Source organism: Macrobrachium rosenbergii, chromosome 12 (assembly GCF_040412425.1).
Source record: "Macrobrachium rosenbergii isolate ZJJX-2024 chromosome 12, ASM4041242v1, whole genome shotgun sequence".
In the NCBI taxonomy this organism is placed as follows: domain Eukaryota; kingdom Metazoa; phylum Arthropoda; class Malacostraca; order Decapoda; family Palaemonidae; genus Macrobrachium; species Macrobrachium rosenbergii.
This window is the reverse complement of record NC_089752.1, coordinates 17963001-17976689: the sequence shown is the minus strand read 5'-3', so window position 1 is coordinate 17976689 and position 13689 is coordinate 17963001. Positions and strand designations below refer to the sequence as shown.

Below are 13689 nucleotides of genomic sequence, written 5' to 3'. Positions count from 1 at the left end.
AGTTATCGGACTTGCTATTTTCTTGTCATCGTAGGTTCATGTATAAAGTAACTAGACGAACTAAATGTGACAATGTTCCAATAAACACGAGAAACTAGATAGAACAAAGTGTCAACTTTATTCAGTCCCTATTCGATGAATAAAACAAGCAAAGATGACAAACAGGTCATTTTAAAGCAACAGTAGACCCCAGGCGCTAGCATCACAGATGATGTCAAAGAGTGTCAGAGTCTGGAGACGAATGAGCAGAAGAAGAAATAACAAAAGCGGGAACTCCGGCGTTCACAGCATCTCATGGTAATGAAATTTGATACATGTCACGTAGGTGACGACGACGCTGGACCAACTGAATGACGTTAGAAGGTAAGAGCTGTATGTATACACATATATGTACATGGTCATATATATATATATATATATATATATATATATATATATATATATATATATATATATATATATATATATATAAAAGTGTGTGTGAGTATATATATGTTTATAAATATGTTTATTCATTTATTGATTTATACGTGTGTGTACCCGCTAAATTTAAAGGGAGATCAACGTTTCATGGGAAAATTTACTTGGAAAATTCGAAAATATATATATAAAAAATCAGAAATCAACGAAATTGTAAAAACTCTTATTGAACGACCAAACAGTGTTCAACCCTGCGCCTTAATCGTTCAACCCTGCACCTTAATCACGCATATGATATACGTGGTAAAACTGAGTTAAACTTTAATATGACAACCGAGCTATTTTTGAGGATATCCTAGCAAGAAAAATGTGACAAAACTGTGACAAGTAAAAACATCACCAACAAAAGGAGTGAGATCACTCACCGTCAAAGAATTGAAGGGAGCGGTTTTAGGACTAATATAAAATGGGTTTATTCAATCTATAGCCATCGGAGCTCGAAATGTCATTTCGACCGAAGTCATTTAGGGATGTAGAAATGGCAATTATTATTATGGCTTTATCTCGGTCCCCCGATGAAAAGAGATGGGAATGAAAGCCCTTGGTGAGATGGGATGACGGAGGCTGAGAGATATTAGGAACTGGGGAGAGAGAGAGAGAGAGAGAGATATCAATTCTTTGGTTCCAGCTTAAAGGCTGAATGGATGAATACATCCTTATAAAAAATGGAATATTAAGTGATTCCAGTTCCTTTTGTTCAAGACAAACATTAGCTGCCTTTAGTTATTCATTTATTTTTTTTTAATTAGCTTGACGTTTTATCTGTTCTTAGAATTCTTTTCTGAACCTTTTGACTTCCACATTTTTTCTGGTTATTATTGTTATTCTTGTTCCCAGCAGCTCGGTCCTGCCTAACGAGGGCAGCCGTTGTAAAGGCCAAAACGCTTTTGTAAGGCAATTCAGTCCCAGTCTATACTCTTTTTCTCTTGCCACTTTTCACCCTTTTCTCTTGTGTTTCCCTTTGCAGTTTTGTCCTAACAATTCTGCCTTTTTCGCGTGTCCTCGTTTGGTCTCTAAGTGTGGGGTTCTTTTCTCACGGTCAAGATTTTTTTGTTGTTGCTAAAAAGTTAGGAAAATGTGCTCTCTCTGATGTTCATGGATCGAGATTTATATTGGTCATGATTAGTTCCCGTGGCAAAACCCTATTTATATATGATAAACAAGTTCATGCACTCCAATGGTGAGCTGTTTCTTTGAATCGTATATCTCTAGCTGGAGAACAATGTTAATACAGATAGGACGTAATTTCTGGACTTTTGAAAGGCATTAATTTCTTGTAAAAAAAGTTTGATTTGAAATCTTTCTCTCCCATTCCCATACTTAATTCTCATTCCAAGGCCGAAAGATACAGAATAAGTCTTTAAATGTGAATATTCTTGCTACAATATGTACCGGTAAACCGCTTGGGTGCTCATGTTCTTCCCTTTTAACCTTTAGACTTTGGGCTTTCCCATACACTTTTTTTAATGTTGAAAGAAAGTCTGAGAAAAATTGCCAGTCACCATGTCGAGATTTGGAAGAATAAATCCTCTTTGAAATCTCTGAATAACTGCGCGCAGAACTTCAGCACGACGCGTTTTTGTCACTTGAATCTCTTCAAGAAAGAACTTCCTCTGTCATCTCTGCAGGACAATGACAATGCAGTTCAAGCTAAACCCTGTCATTGGTGAGGTTAGACTACTTGTCCTTGCATCAGTTTTGTTTTTAAATGATAAATGGATAATATGTATTTTTTCGAAAAATGTTTAACTTTCCCATCGAATTCATATGAGGAACTCGTTAATTTATAAAGAATAAGCGTAACGACGTAACCTTACAGGTTATATGGGTTACACTCTTATTCTTTCATTTCCCCAAGAATACAAATATTGGCTGCAATATTAAAGTCATTTTTCATATTCCGACTTATATAGACAGCCAGGAGAACAAGAAATTGTTTTCATTTATTCGAATCGAGTCTTCGTTTGGTAAAATTTTTCATCCTTTTCACCCAACAAGGTGGAAGATTCCAGGATGCAATTCAAGCGGTGTGGACATGAGGTATTTGTCGTATCTGAAATGACGTTGAAGAGCCCGAGACGGACTATTTTTAGCATTGTAAGGAGAGAGAGAGAGAGAGAGAGAGAGAGAGAGAGAGAGAGAGAGAGAGAGAGAGAGAGAGAGGGAGAGAGAGAGAGAGAGAGAGAGAGAGAGAGATAAACAATAATGTCCGTTGAGTGAAAACAAGGCCCAATCAAAGAACCCAGCACATAGGAAAAGGAAATAATTTCCTGTTTTTAGGACTGAGTAGTATGTAAGACTAAAAAAAACTAGCTGACTTTTAAGCCTAGAACTGTGGGTTCTGAAGAGGTGGGGGTAGTATACAACAAGGCATTTATAAGAACAATTTCCTAAGAAATAACCAACAATAGTATGAAACTGATATCAAACTTGTAGCTTTGGATCACTGAAGAAAGGGAAAGCATTCAAGTGTAAGCTGTTATGGCTAATGAAAGGATAACATCTTTAGTCTGCGAATAATACCCATTCAAGAGCAGGTAAGTTCATCATATTTCTAGAGGAGTGCTCTGAGGATTACTATGCATAACAAGCTTGGCCAGGGCTCTGATGCTGTACTGCATAGAAATGTTAATATTTAAAGTCCATTAAAAGGCATTATTAAAATACACTTAAAACACATCATTCGCCAGTTTTAAGAAATGTTTGGCATAAAGGCAAGAAGAAAAAATGATTTGGAAGTAAAGGACTGCATTACGATTTATTCATTCTAGGCTTGCATACTATCCATTCTTGCAATAGTAGCTTCTGGCAATATTCAGAGAGACCAAGTTCAAACTTCAAATGAATAGTGAGAAAGAGAAAAAATGACGACTTTTGGAGAGGAGAATCCTGTGAATCTGAGTGGGCAGGACAAGAGAAGATTACTGGAAGCTATTGGAGGGGAGAAAGAGCACGATGGGGTGGAAAACTGATTTGTAATAGGCATTGGTAAGTAAAAATAAAGACAGTAGGAAAATGGCATTAAAATAATTTTACAGAGAAGAGTGAAACTTTAGAAGTACCAACGGTAATAAAGAATATTCATTAAATATGACAAGTGTACGTTGAGAAATTGCTTGTCCAAAAACTTTCATGAAGTCTGTGTTGATGCTCTTACCGTATATCATGAGATCATGATTTTTGAAGATGAGTAGCCAAGAGTTCCAGAAATTTTAGATATTGATATAAGAGTAACTGGATGATATCTAGAAATTAAAGTATTTTCTGCTTGATGACAGGGATGAAAAAATTATGCTTATTGTACAAAGGACAGAAATCTGTTCTGAGGATGTGACAAATATAGCATCAAGTCTCGCAAGTTTTTAACAACTTGATCGGTTTATGGATCAAGATTTTAAAAGCTTGATCCACAGATATAAGACGCCGAGACAAAAAAATAATTATAAAGATTTATCCAAAGAAAGCACTGACATTTAAACCATGTAGAAATTCAATTATAAGGAATAATAAGTCATCCTCTTGACGTAGATGAAGGGAATACTGGTGGTTGAAACGTGTGCCAGAAATTGATTAGGACTCGGTAGGAAAAAATACGTTATTTTTTCAGGTATCAGGACGTACTCATAGTAAGCTGTAAATGACGAATTTAGTTATGTTTTTCAATGCTGTATATGCAATTGGAATCCAAGCAGCACATGAGCTAGACAGCATTTTGTTGAGTTCCAATGTCAAAATTAAAGTGTTCAAAGACTTTCTTTTACAAATATGTAATCTCGGGAGAAAATAGTTGCTATATGGAGTTTGTCTCTCTTGTTTATACTGTTGTTACGATAACTGGTTTGGTACGTGGATGATTATACGTCAGCAGTCTATTCAATATTCAACAAGAGTAGAGGCCAGGGGAGGAATGCACACGTTGTGCCGATGGTTGACAGAAATCAGCTGATTTCGCGTCGTCTGCTCCCGTCATCTTGTCTGCCAACCTAAAAATACATATTCACAATCAGTTTCCCCACCGCTGAATTACCTCCTCATTTGCGAACTTCATCATTGCATTTACAAGCATTTGACAAATTTTATTTTAAGGGGAAATATTCATTGTCCATTGCATACATTCGCTTGGAAATTTATTAGTTTGTAAAATACAGTGGGCGTCACCCTTGCGGCTGCGCCAATCGCCAGAGTCCCTAAGTTGCCATGTTTTCAATTTTACTTTTTAGTTTTCTTTCATATCTGGGAACTATTTCTTTAACATTTATACGTATATTAATGTCAATTGCATTTAAATGCATAAAATACAGCAAATTAAAACGCAAATAAAACTGTTCGGCAGCATCATTTACTGACATAAATGAAATCATCTCACAGCTGACTATATCACGATACGGTTAGATGTGCTGATCATTAAGATTATATATGTTTAAACTGGTAAACTATGTCAAAACATTTATCTAAAAATAATAAGGTATCGAGACAAAGGGAAAAAGCGCTTCGAAAAATAAGAAATGGATAACCTCTTCTGGCCTGTGCACTGCCAGCCGTTTACCCCACTCGCTGTGTTTACAGACAGTTTCGGTTTGGCCGTTGAAGCGTGTGGTTGCATGTACGCATTTCATTGTGTTAACCCGAGTGCAATGTGGAAATATCCACTGTAATTATGGCCATAATGAGGAGCCATAGTATTTCAGTGGTGTTGGTATAATAGTTTCTCTCAGTGCTGAGTGGCTGCTGGCGGGAGGATATAAACCTAGTGTGTACTTGTTAATTATAGTGGTAAAGCCCAGTAAGAAATAGAGCCAAGATGGCCGACCTAGAGGCAGTTCTCGCCGATGTTAGTTATTTGATGGCTATGGAGAAGAGTAAATCGACTCCTGCCGCCCGAGCCAGCAAGAAGATTCTCCTACCAGATCCAAGGTAGGCATAAACATGTAGCTTTTATTATGATAGACCCGCAAGGGGGAGAGAGAGACAGCGGCAGAATGAAGCAGACGTAAGGGATGGTCTAGTGGACATCATATATACCTGTGGGTGGAAGTGAAGAAGGAAGAAGAGGGGGGAGGGGGAGGAGGAGACGGTGCCGTTCTCCTGCTGCCTGTTCTGTGATGTAGCCCTTGTTGTTGTTGTTGTTGCTGATGTTGTTTTTTGTAATTTTTTCATGTACACCGCACTTAGATGTGTAAGGATTTTGTGATTCATCGCAGCATCATCACTATCTCTTCGAAACAGTGTTACCACAGAGAGGCTCTCTCTCTCTCTCTCTCTCTCTCTCTCTCTCTCTCTCTCTCTCCGTATGTGTATGTGTGTGTGTGGAGGGATGCTTAGATTCTCATGTTCATACGCAAATATATGTTGCCTCTTCATCGTAGGAGAAATCATATTGAAGGTACACATATCATGACCATTCGTTTACCATCATGAATACGAGATGAGCTACAAGGTCACCGTCATCAGAATTCGGGTCTTGACAGTTGCTCCCCCTCTCTATCCCCCATCAAAAGGGGAAACAAAAAATAATAATCTTACAAGAATCTTGTTAAAGGCATGATATAAAATAATATGCCAGCGAAGGACATATTTGTCCATAATGACATTGAGAAGTAAAAAAAAAATAGCATATCTCGAATGGCTTTCCAGTTTCGATGTATGCAGATCAGTATCATCTGTGTGATTGTTGTAGTTAAAATCCTAAGCGTATAGTAAGCTTCCCTTTTTAAGCAAAATCTGTTGCAACGTGAACATATTGTAGCACAACTCTTTTAGAAGTGCAATGTACAGAGTTTTAATTAGGCATATACTTTGAACGACTGGTTATTCGATTGTGTTGCTCGGCAAGGATAGTGCGCTGTTGGTAAGCTTTCAATTTTTACTGGTATTTATATTATAACGATATTTATATATAGACTATCGTTGAAATCGCTGCTAATTTGCCTTTGCAAGTTATCTGTGATGAATCTCCCATGTGTGAAAGTAGACTAATCGGTCTCAGAGAGTGTACTTTCAGTGAACAGGCCTACTCAAACTGTGAACCACCTTCACTGTCTTCAGCTTTACCCATTTGTATCAGGGGTCGCTGTTTCTTATCAGCCTTCTCCACTTTCTTCTTCCTAGTGAATTCGCATGTCCTTTGCTATTTTATCCTTCCATCTGAACTTTGGCCTTCCTTCTCTTCTCCTTACCTCAATCTCAGTGCTCATAGCACTTGTAAACTCATGATCTAGGTGTGAACCTGATTACCTATAAATTGCATATGGAGCACACCTAGTAATGCTTGGGAGGTTAAAAATTAAATACAGTTTTATGTAAGTATTTTGGGTATTCTAGCATCAGATACATGTCTTGGAATAGGAAAACCTAGCTCTATTAAGCTTCTCGTTGTCTTATGGGTCTATGCATACGTCAGCACTGAGTGTCTTTCAATTATATGTGAGACTTGCCATAAGTCGTACATGGATCCAGTATTGTGGTCATGAGTTTCTTTTGTACCAAAGGCTATCTCCAAGTTACCCAACACATAGTTCTTGCTGCCGCATCTCTCTCTCTCTCTCTTCCTCTCTCTCTCTCTCTCTCTCTCTCTCTCTCTCTCTCTCTCTCTCTCTCTCTCTCTCTCTATATATATATATATATATATATATATATATATATAGATATATATATATATATGCACACACATCCTTTGGCGTTAGGTCACCTTTCCTATAGCCAGTGCCCTGCCTCCAACCTCCACCTTTTTTTTTTAACACGGACTGTAGCACTTCAAAATTACCACCTGTAGGCCATCGCATGTAATGAGAAAATGTGTGATGATAAAAATTTTTTGTAAAACAAATATTAGAAGTCAGCATAATCACTTTCAGAGGTTTCATGTTGATCCTCCAGCAGTAAATTTGAGGACCCATATTTCTCTGCATGAATTCATAGTAAAATCAGTGATATCCTTGGTTTCCCAAATTCTGCGTAGTAATGCAAGTAGGCTAAATTAAACGGCTGCAATTCCCCATACAATTGACAGCATGGCAAAATAATAAATCTCAAAGCTTATTCTAGAATATTAATTCGTGGTTGTCGGGTACCGTAAAAGTATGGCCGACAGTAACTAGGCAAGCAGTACTCATGCATTCACCTTTTGCTCCATCAACAAGTACGGATAAGGGAATGGAATCTATGCACGTCCTACATCAGATGGTCACACACATACACACACATTATATATATATATATATATATATATATATATATATATATATATATATATATATATATATATATAATATATAGTTAGTGTGAGTCTGTGTGTGTAATGTTTATCTGATATATATATATATATATATATATATATATATATATATATATATATATATATATATATAGTGTGTGTGTGTGTGTGTGTGTGTGTGTGTGTGTGTGTGTGTGTGTGTGTGTGAACATCTGATGTAGGACGTGCATAGATTCCATTCCGTTATCCATGCTTGCTGAAGGAGCAAAAGGTGAATGCATGAGTACTGCTTGCCTAGTTACTGTCGGCCATACTTTTAAGGCACCCGACAACCACGAATTAATATGTTAGAGTAAGCTTTGAGATTTATTATTTTGCCATGCTGTCAATTGCATGGGGAACTGCAGCCGTTTAATTTAGCCTACTTGCATTACTTCGCAGAATTTGGGAAACTATGGACATCACTGATTTTATTATGAATTCATGCATAGAAATACTGAATCCTCAGATTTACTGCTGGAGGATCAACATGAAACCCCAGAATTGATTATTATGATGGACTACTGGTATATTTATTTAAAAAAATTATTATTATCTCACATTTCCTCATTACATGCGAAGGTCTACAGGTGTTAATTTTGAAGTGCTATAGTACGTGTTTAAAAAAAGGTAGAGGTTGGAGGCCGGGCAGTGGCTATAGGAAAGGTGGCCTAACGCCAAAGGCGCTGTATGCTCCCCTTCCTTAATTATGTCGTCACTGTATAAGGTTTGTTGATTAGCTCTTCCCTAACAAGGCCTATGAAAAGGATGTTATTGTATTACCAAAGTAAGACTTATCAGAACGTAATGGTGGTGCTGAATCAGGTACTAAAAGAACCTTGTCGGGATAACATCGTAGAAGACCTTTACCTTGCGTTGACGTCACCGAACTTAATTTTAAAATCGTTGCCGTACGATTTCCTTAAGCAGACATTGACTATAAGAAAAACGTCATTTTGACGCACCAACCTCTGAACATGAAGGCGTAAATTGTAGGGGTAACTGACCAAGGTCGAGAAGAAAAGCGTTATTTTGACTGTAACAAACAAAGGCTATTAAGAATCCACCAAGCCTGAATTTGAAATCGTGTATGAGTCTGTCCGGCTGTAACGTTACAGCAAGAAAATATGTACGGTGGGTGAACTTTGTTCAAAAGGTCTATGAATAATTATAATGCAACGTCTATGAAAAATTAGCATGCAAGCACATTCATGGTTTTACCTTAAGAAGTCAGATAGCCATGCGAGGGATTTCCCCACTGGTCTGCCGGTTTCCCGGACTTGGAAAGCGAAGAGAAGTGCCTTAGATGATATCACACCACTTAGTCCTTGAGTCCTGTGCTTGATTTTGATGCTTTTTCTTGATCTCGCGTCATGAATTGGCTTTATTTGGTTGCCCATGCAGATCATCGTATATTGTAAATATGTTTTTTCTTCTAACTGTTCAATCAGCTCTAAGGCATCCAGATTGCAGGGTATGTTCTGTTTAGCCTAAGGGTAGGGCGTCTGTGCTGTTGGCTGAATTGGGAGTGCAATGACTTCCTGCAACGTAATTATGTGTTATAGGAAAATATACATTTAACATTCCAAGTTGGCTTAGAGGAAATGAAAAATGATCAAAACAAGCAGTGCTTCACTATGTTACCTTCCGTAAGCGGCGGCGATGGTGGCAGCTGTAAAGTGGTTTCTCCTCTGTTTGGGGTCCTCGTGCACTGGAACCTCCCTGCTCCTTAGTTCCAAGAATTTCGTTTGTTTAAAGTCAGATTTTATCAAGAAAAATTACTAAAAATCAGAAATCCCGACCAGAGCTCGCAACTCTTCGAAAAAGAAAAAGCAACTATCAAGTTCTCGTGTGTGTGGTTCCAGGAAACTGTCTCGTACACGCAACAGCGATAACAGAAGAAAAGCTAATTAGAAAACTTTAACTACTTTACTGAATGAGATCTAAATAAGTAAGTGCCTTTCTAAAAGGAAAAAAATAATGTGTTGTTACTTGACCTGTACAACTTGCAAAATAAGGCCTTTACGTAATCAGAACTCGGTTACAGAATTTTTGAAGAAGAGAGCGATATTCACCACTTTTTCGTTAGTAAGACTTATCCTTACATGGGACTCGAAGGGCTCAAACGCGTACCTAGAGGGAAATCACTTGAGTTGTCACAGAGAACTTTTTCGTCAATACAGAGGATACACTGTGGTATCAGGCTGGCCAAAAAGTTGATTCATATCCACTCTCTGTTATGGATTTTTCTATCTGACCGATTCCTACGGCACCTTTAGCTAATTGCCTTGTTGGCTTCCTGTTTGACTGACTTGAGGAAATCTTTGCAAAATGTAATTCTCGCCACCCAATTGAAATACTGCAATTCGCTTTTTTAGAGCTAATTTTGATCACGAGCCCAAATGATTAGCACGCATTTATGACAAGGTTTTAGCGAAGTTTTCCTTTGCTTCCACCTCATAAATAATATACATATACACAAATATAAATTTATATATATATGCTATATATATAAGATATATGTATATATAATATATAATATGTATATATATACAGTATATATATTTATATTTATATACATGATTATAATCACTTTAACACGTGATTCGTTTATCACACATCGCCACAGGTGAAAAAAATGAGAGACTGGGTGTAGATCCTGACCGGTTTCAGCTTGTTTCCAAGCCACTGGAAATAAACTGAAATCGGTCAGGACCTACACCTAGTCTTTCTTTATTTTTCACTTTGAGTGAAGTGATATATATATATATATATATATATATATATATATATATATATATATATATAAATTATATACATATATGCTTCAGGTCATAATAACACATGATGTATATATGCAGATGTGTCACAGCGGAAATGAAACACTGGTTGTAAATCCTGACTGATTTTGTCGTTACTGCCTATTTAGAACATCATCCAAGATATAAAGGCGAAGCCGGCCATACTTTATATCTTTTGTTTCATTTCCGTTGTGATACGTCTGCATATGTTCAAAGCAAATTACTTATAGAAATATATAATACATATATATATATATATATATATATATATATATAAAATATATATATATATATATATATATATATATATATATATTATATATATAGGCCTATATATATATATATATATATATATGTACACTTTTATATATATATATATGTGTATATATATGTATATATATATATATATATAAATATATGATATATATATAATGTATATATATAGATATATATATATATAATATATATACACTGGCTATATATCATATAGCTGATTTTGTCGTTATTGACTATTAGAACATCATCAAATATATAAAGATAGGAAACCGGTCATGCTTTATATACAATAATATATGTACATATAATATAATTATATATACATATATATATATATATATATATATATATATATATGTGTGTATGTATGTATATATGTATACATATATCATAACACACATATATATGCAGATGTGTGAAATGAAACATGTTAGCTTTTGTACTGTATCAGAACAACAAGGCATTGACGAAAAACCGGTCATGCTTTATACATATATATGCATATATATACATATATACAAATTATATAACATATATATATTTATATATATATATATATATATATTTCTATATAGCATATATCATGTCCATTTATATTGTGTGTGTTTGCATGTTTGAGACTTTGCTTACACCCTCTGTCATATAATCGTGCAGTGTATCTTACAGTTTCACTACTGCTCAGAGAGTTTGTTACTAAATTCTCTCTCTCTCTCTCTCTCTCTCTCTCTCTCTCTCTCTCTCTCTCTCTCTCTCTTTTTATATGAGTGCCTCATGTAACACCCTCTCTCTTAGAGTTTTTCTGTCTCCTACTTATTTACGGTACTTGTGCAGCTAAATCTTTAATTGTAGTAAATTAGGCCTAGAATACCGTACTTTGAATTTTTAAGTATCGGTACCTACCAAGGAGGTTAGAATGTAATCTCCTTGGTACCTACGTCCGATGAGGGACAGCTTAGGTTCATAATTCTTATTTTTCCTTTGTGTGTGTGTGTGTGTGTGTGTCTGTGTATGTGTGTAGAGTTCATCCTTCCGCCTTTCGTGCTACTTAGACTTCAGGCGTTTTTATTCCCTTTCCCTTGAGCATTACTCGCTGTCGACTTAGGACGGGTTGGAAGTTGGTTGCCCTTCTCCCATCCTCCTGTTCATAGACAGTCAAAGTAAATTTAAAGGCTGTTTCGTGAACAGAGCAATTTTTGTGAAATGTGGCACATATCGGCAGCAGTAATGTACGTATAACAGCAATTATTTTGTTTCCTCTTTCATATGGTTGTTGCGTAGAAAACGGCTCCTTTTGAGTCACCATCCGGGGATCAATATTACCTACTTTCAATTAGTGAATACATAAGTCTTGCATCTTTAAGGAACTGATGACGGTTGTGGTGGTGGTGGTGCAGGGAGGGACCGACGAGAGAGAGAGAGAGAGAGAGAGAGAGAGAGAGAGAGTCGGGGACTGGATGAAAAATATGTAGAGGTACATGTTTTTTTACAGACCCCTTTACAAGATCGTCTCTCTCTCTCTCTCTCTCTCTCTCTCTCTCTCTCTCTCTCTCTCTCTCTCTCTCTCTCTCTGAGAGGCATTATGAAGGTGAAAGCTAATGTTAGTGTTAAGGATTTTCTTCACTGTGGCGTTCCATTCGAATTCGTAACTTTATGGATTATGGAGGAGTTTTATTATTTCATTTGGAGGAAGGTAACAGATTGTTTTTTTTACAATTTTTACTTCAAGAGTCAATATTTCGTCAATATTTCAGGGGCCAATTTTAGAACATTTTCGTACGAATTATTTATAAATATGGAATAGCTAAAATGAGAAGCCAGGCTTTTAGAAGCACATAGATCCCAAGCTGATATGGAGGCGCATGAATGGCAGTGGTAAAATTTGTTTTATCCGAATTGACGCATTGCAGAGCTGTTGAATTGCTGAAACACACGTAATATTTCCAGGAATGTAGCGAAAATAATACATCTCGGTGAGTATTTCTTAGGGACTTCAGAATAAAAGTTCTCGTTACACCCTCCCCACTTTTTTTCCTTTTAAGGCTAGTATGGTAAGTCTTGAGGATGTAGGCATTCAGATCCTATTTTGTTAGTATTTTAGCTTGTGGTTTATCATATATATAATTTATATAGAGTATATATATATACTGTATATACATACATACATACATACATACATACATACATACATACATACATACATACATACATACATACATACATAACCTGTATATATGCTGTTTCTTTGGTTTATGAAATATTGCTGTTGGGGCTTTTACAGTAAATTTTTTCTTTTGGTCGTCAGTCTGTAGGCTATGCTATTTTGAAACAGTACTAACCACACCCAACGTTGCTTAACTTCGCTTATTGGAAGACTAGCGATACAGTGGACTTGTTATTGCTAACGTCAGTAATTCGTACGTTTTACCGCTGATTGTCCGACCGGCAAAGTCAAGCAACTTGTTTCTGCTCATTGCTTAGAAAGACAATCGACAAGAAGTGTCAGATACCGCCGACCCTTAGCTCTTGTGATCATCTTTATGAGGAGGGTATGAACATAGGAACCCCATCCCGTAATCCTAGCTTTGGTGCAGAAGGGAACACCTGTTGAGCTATCTTCTCTAATGAAAAGAAAAAGCTCTTGAGGGAGAATAAGAGGTTGTTCTACAAGGGAGTAAATGAAGAGAGAAAAGTTAATGAACAAATGAATCCCTGAATAAAAGATGCAAATGGAAAGATGTCTCAAGTGAATGCAGCCCGGGTCGATGGAGTGATTATTTTGAAACATAGGAAGATAAAAGAGAGGTATAGCTAAATGACGCTTATATTTAAGAATGCTTGTGTAAGTAGGCTAACTGTTAAAGATATAATGAAGGCAATTAA

General features: G+C 36.4%; 1 protein-coding gene across 1 annotated transcript in view; it reads left to right on the top strand.

Annotated features, from left to right (window-relative positions):
• The first annotated feature begins 5044 nt into the window (after positions 1-5044).
• Positions 5045-13689, top strand: part of LOC136844419 (G protein-coupled receptor kinase 1) — a 538027-nt gene continuing 529382 nt past the window's right edge. Inside the window, exon 1 of the mRNA XM_067113593.1 lies at positions 5045-5394. Coding sequence (XP_066969694.1) covers positions 5282-5394 — 113 coding nt within the window. The 5' untranslated portion in view covers positions 5045-5281. The remainder of the gene's footprint in view (positions 5395-13689) is intronic.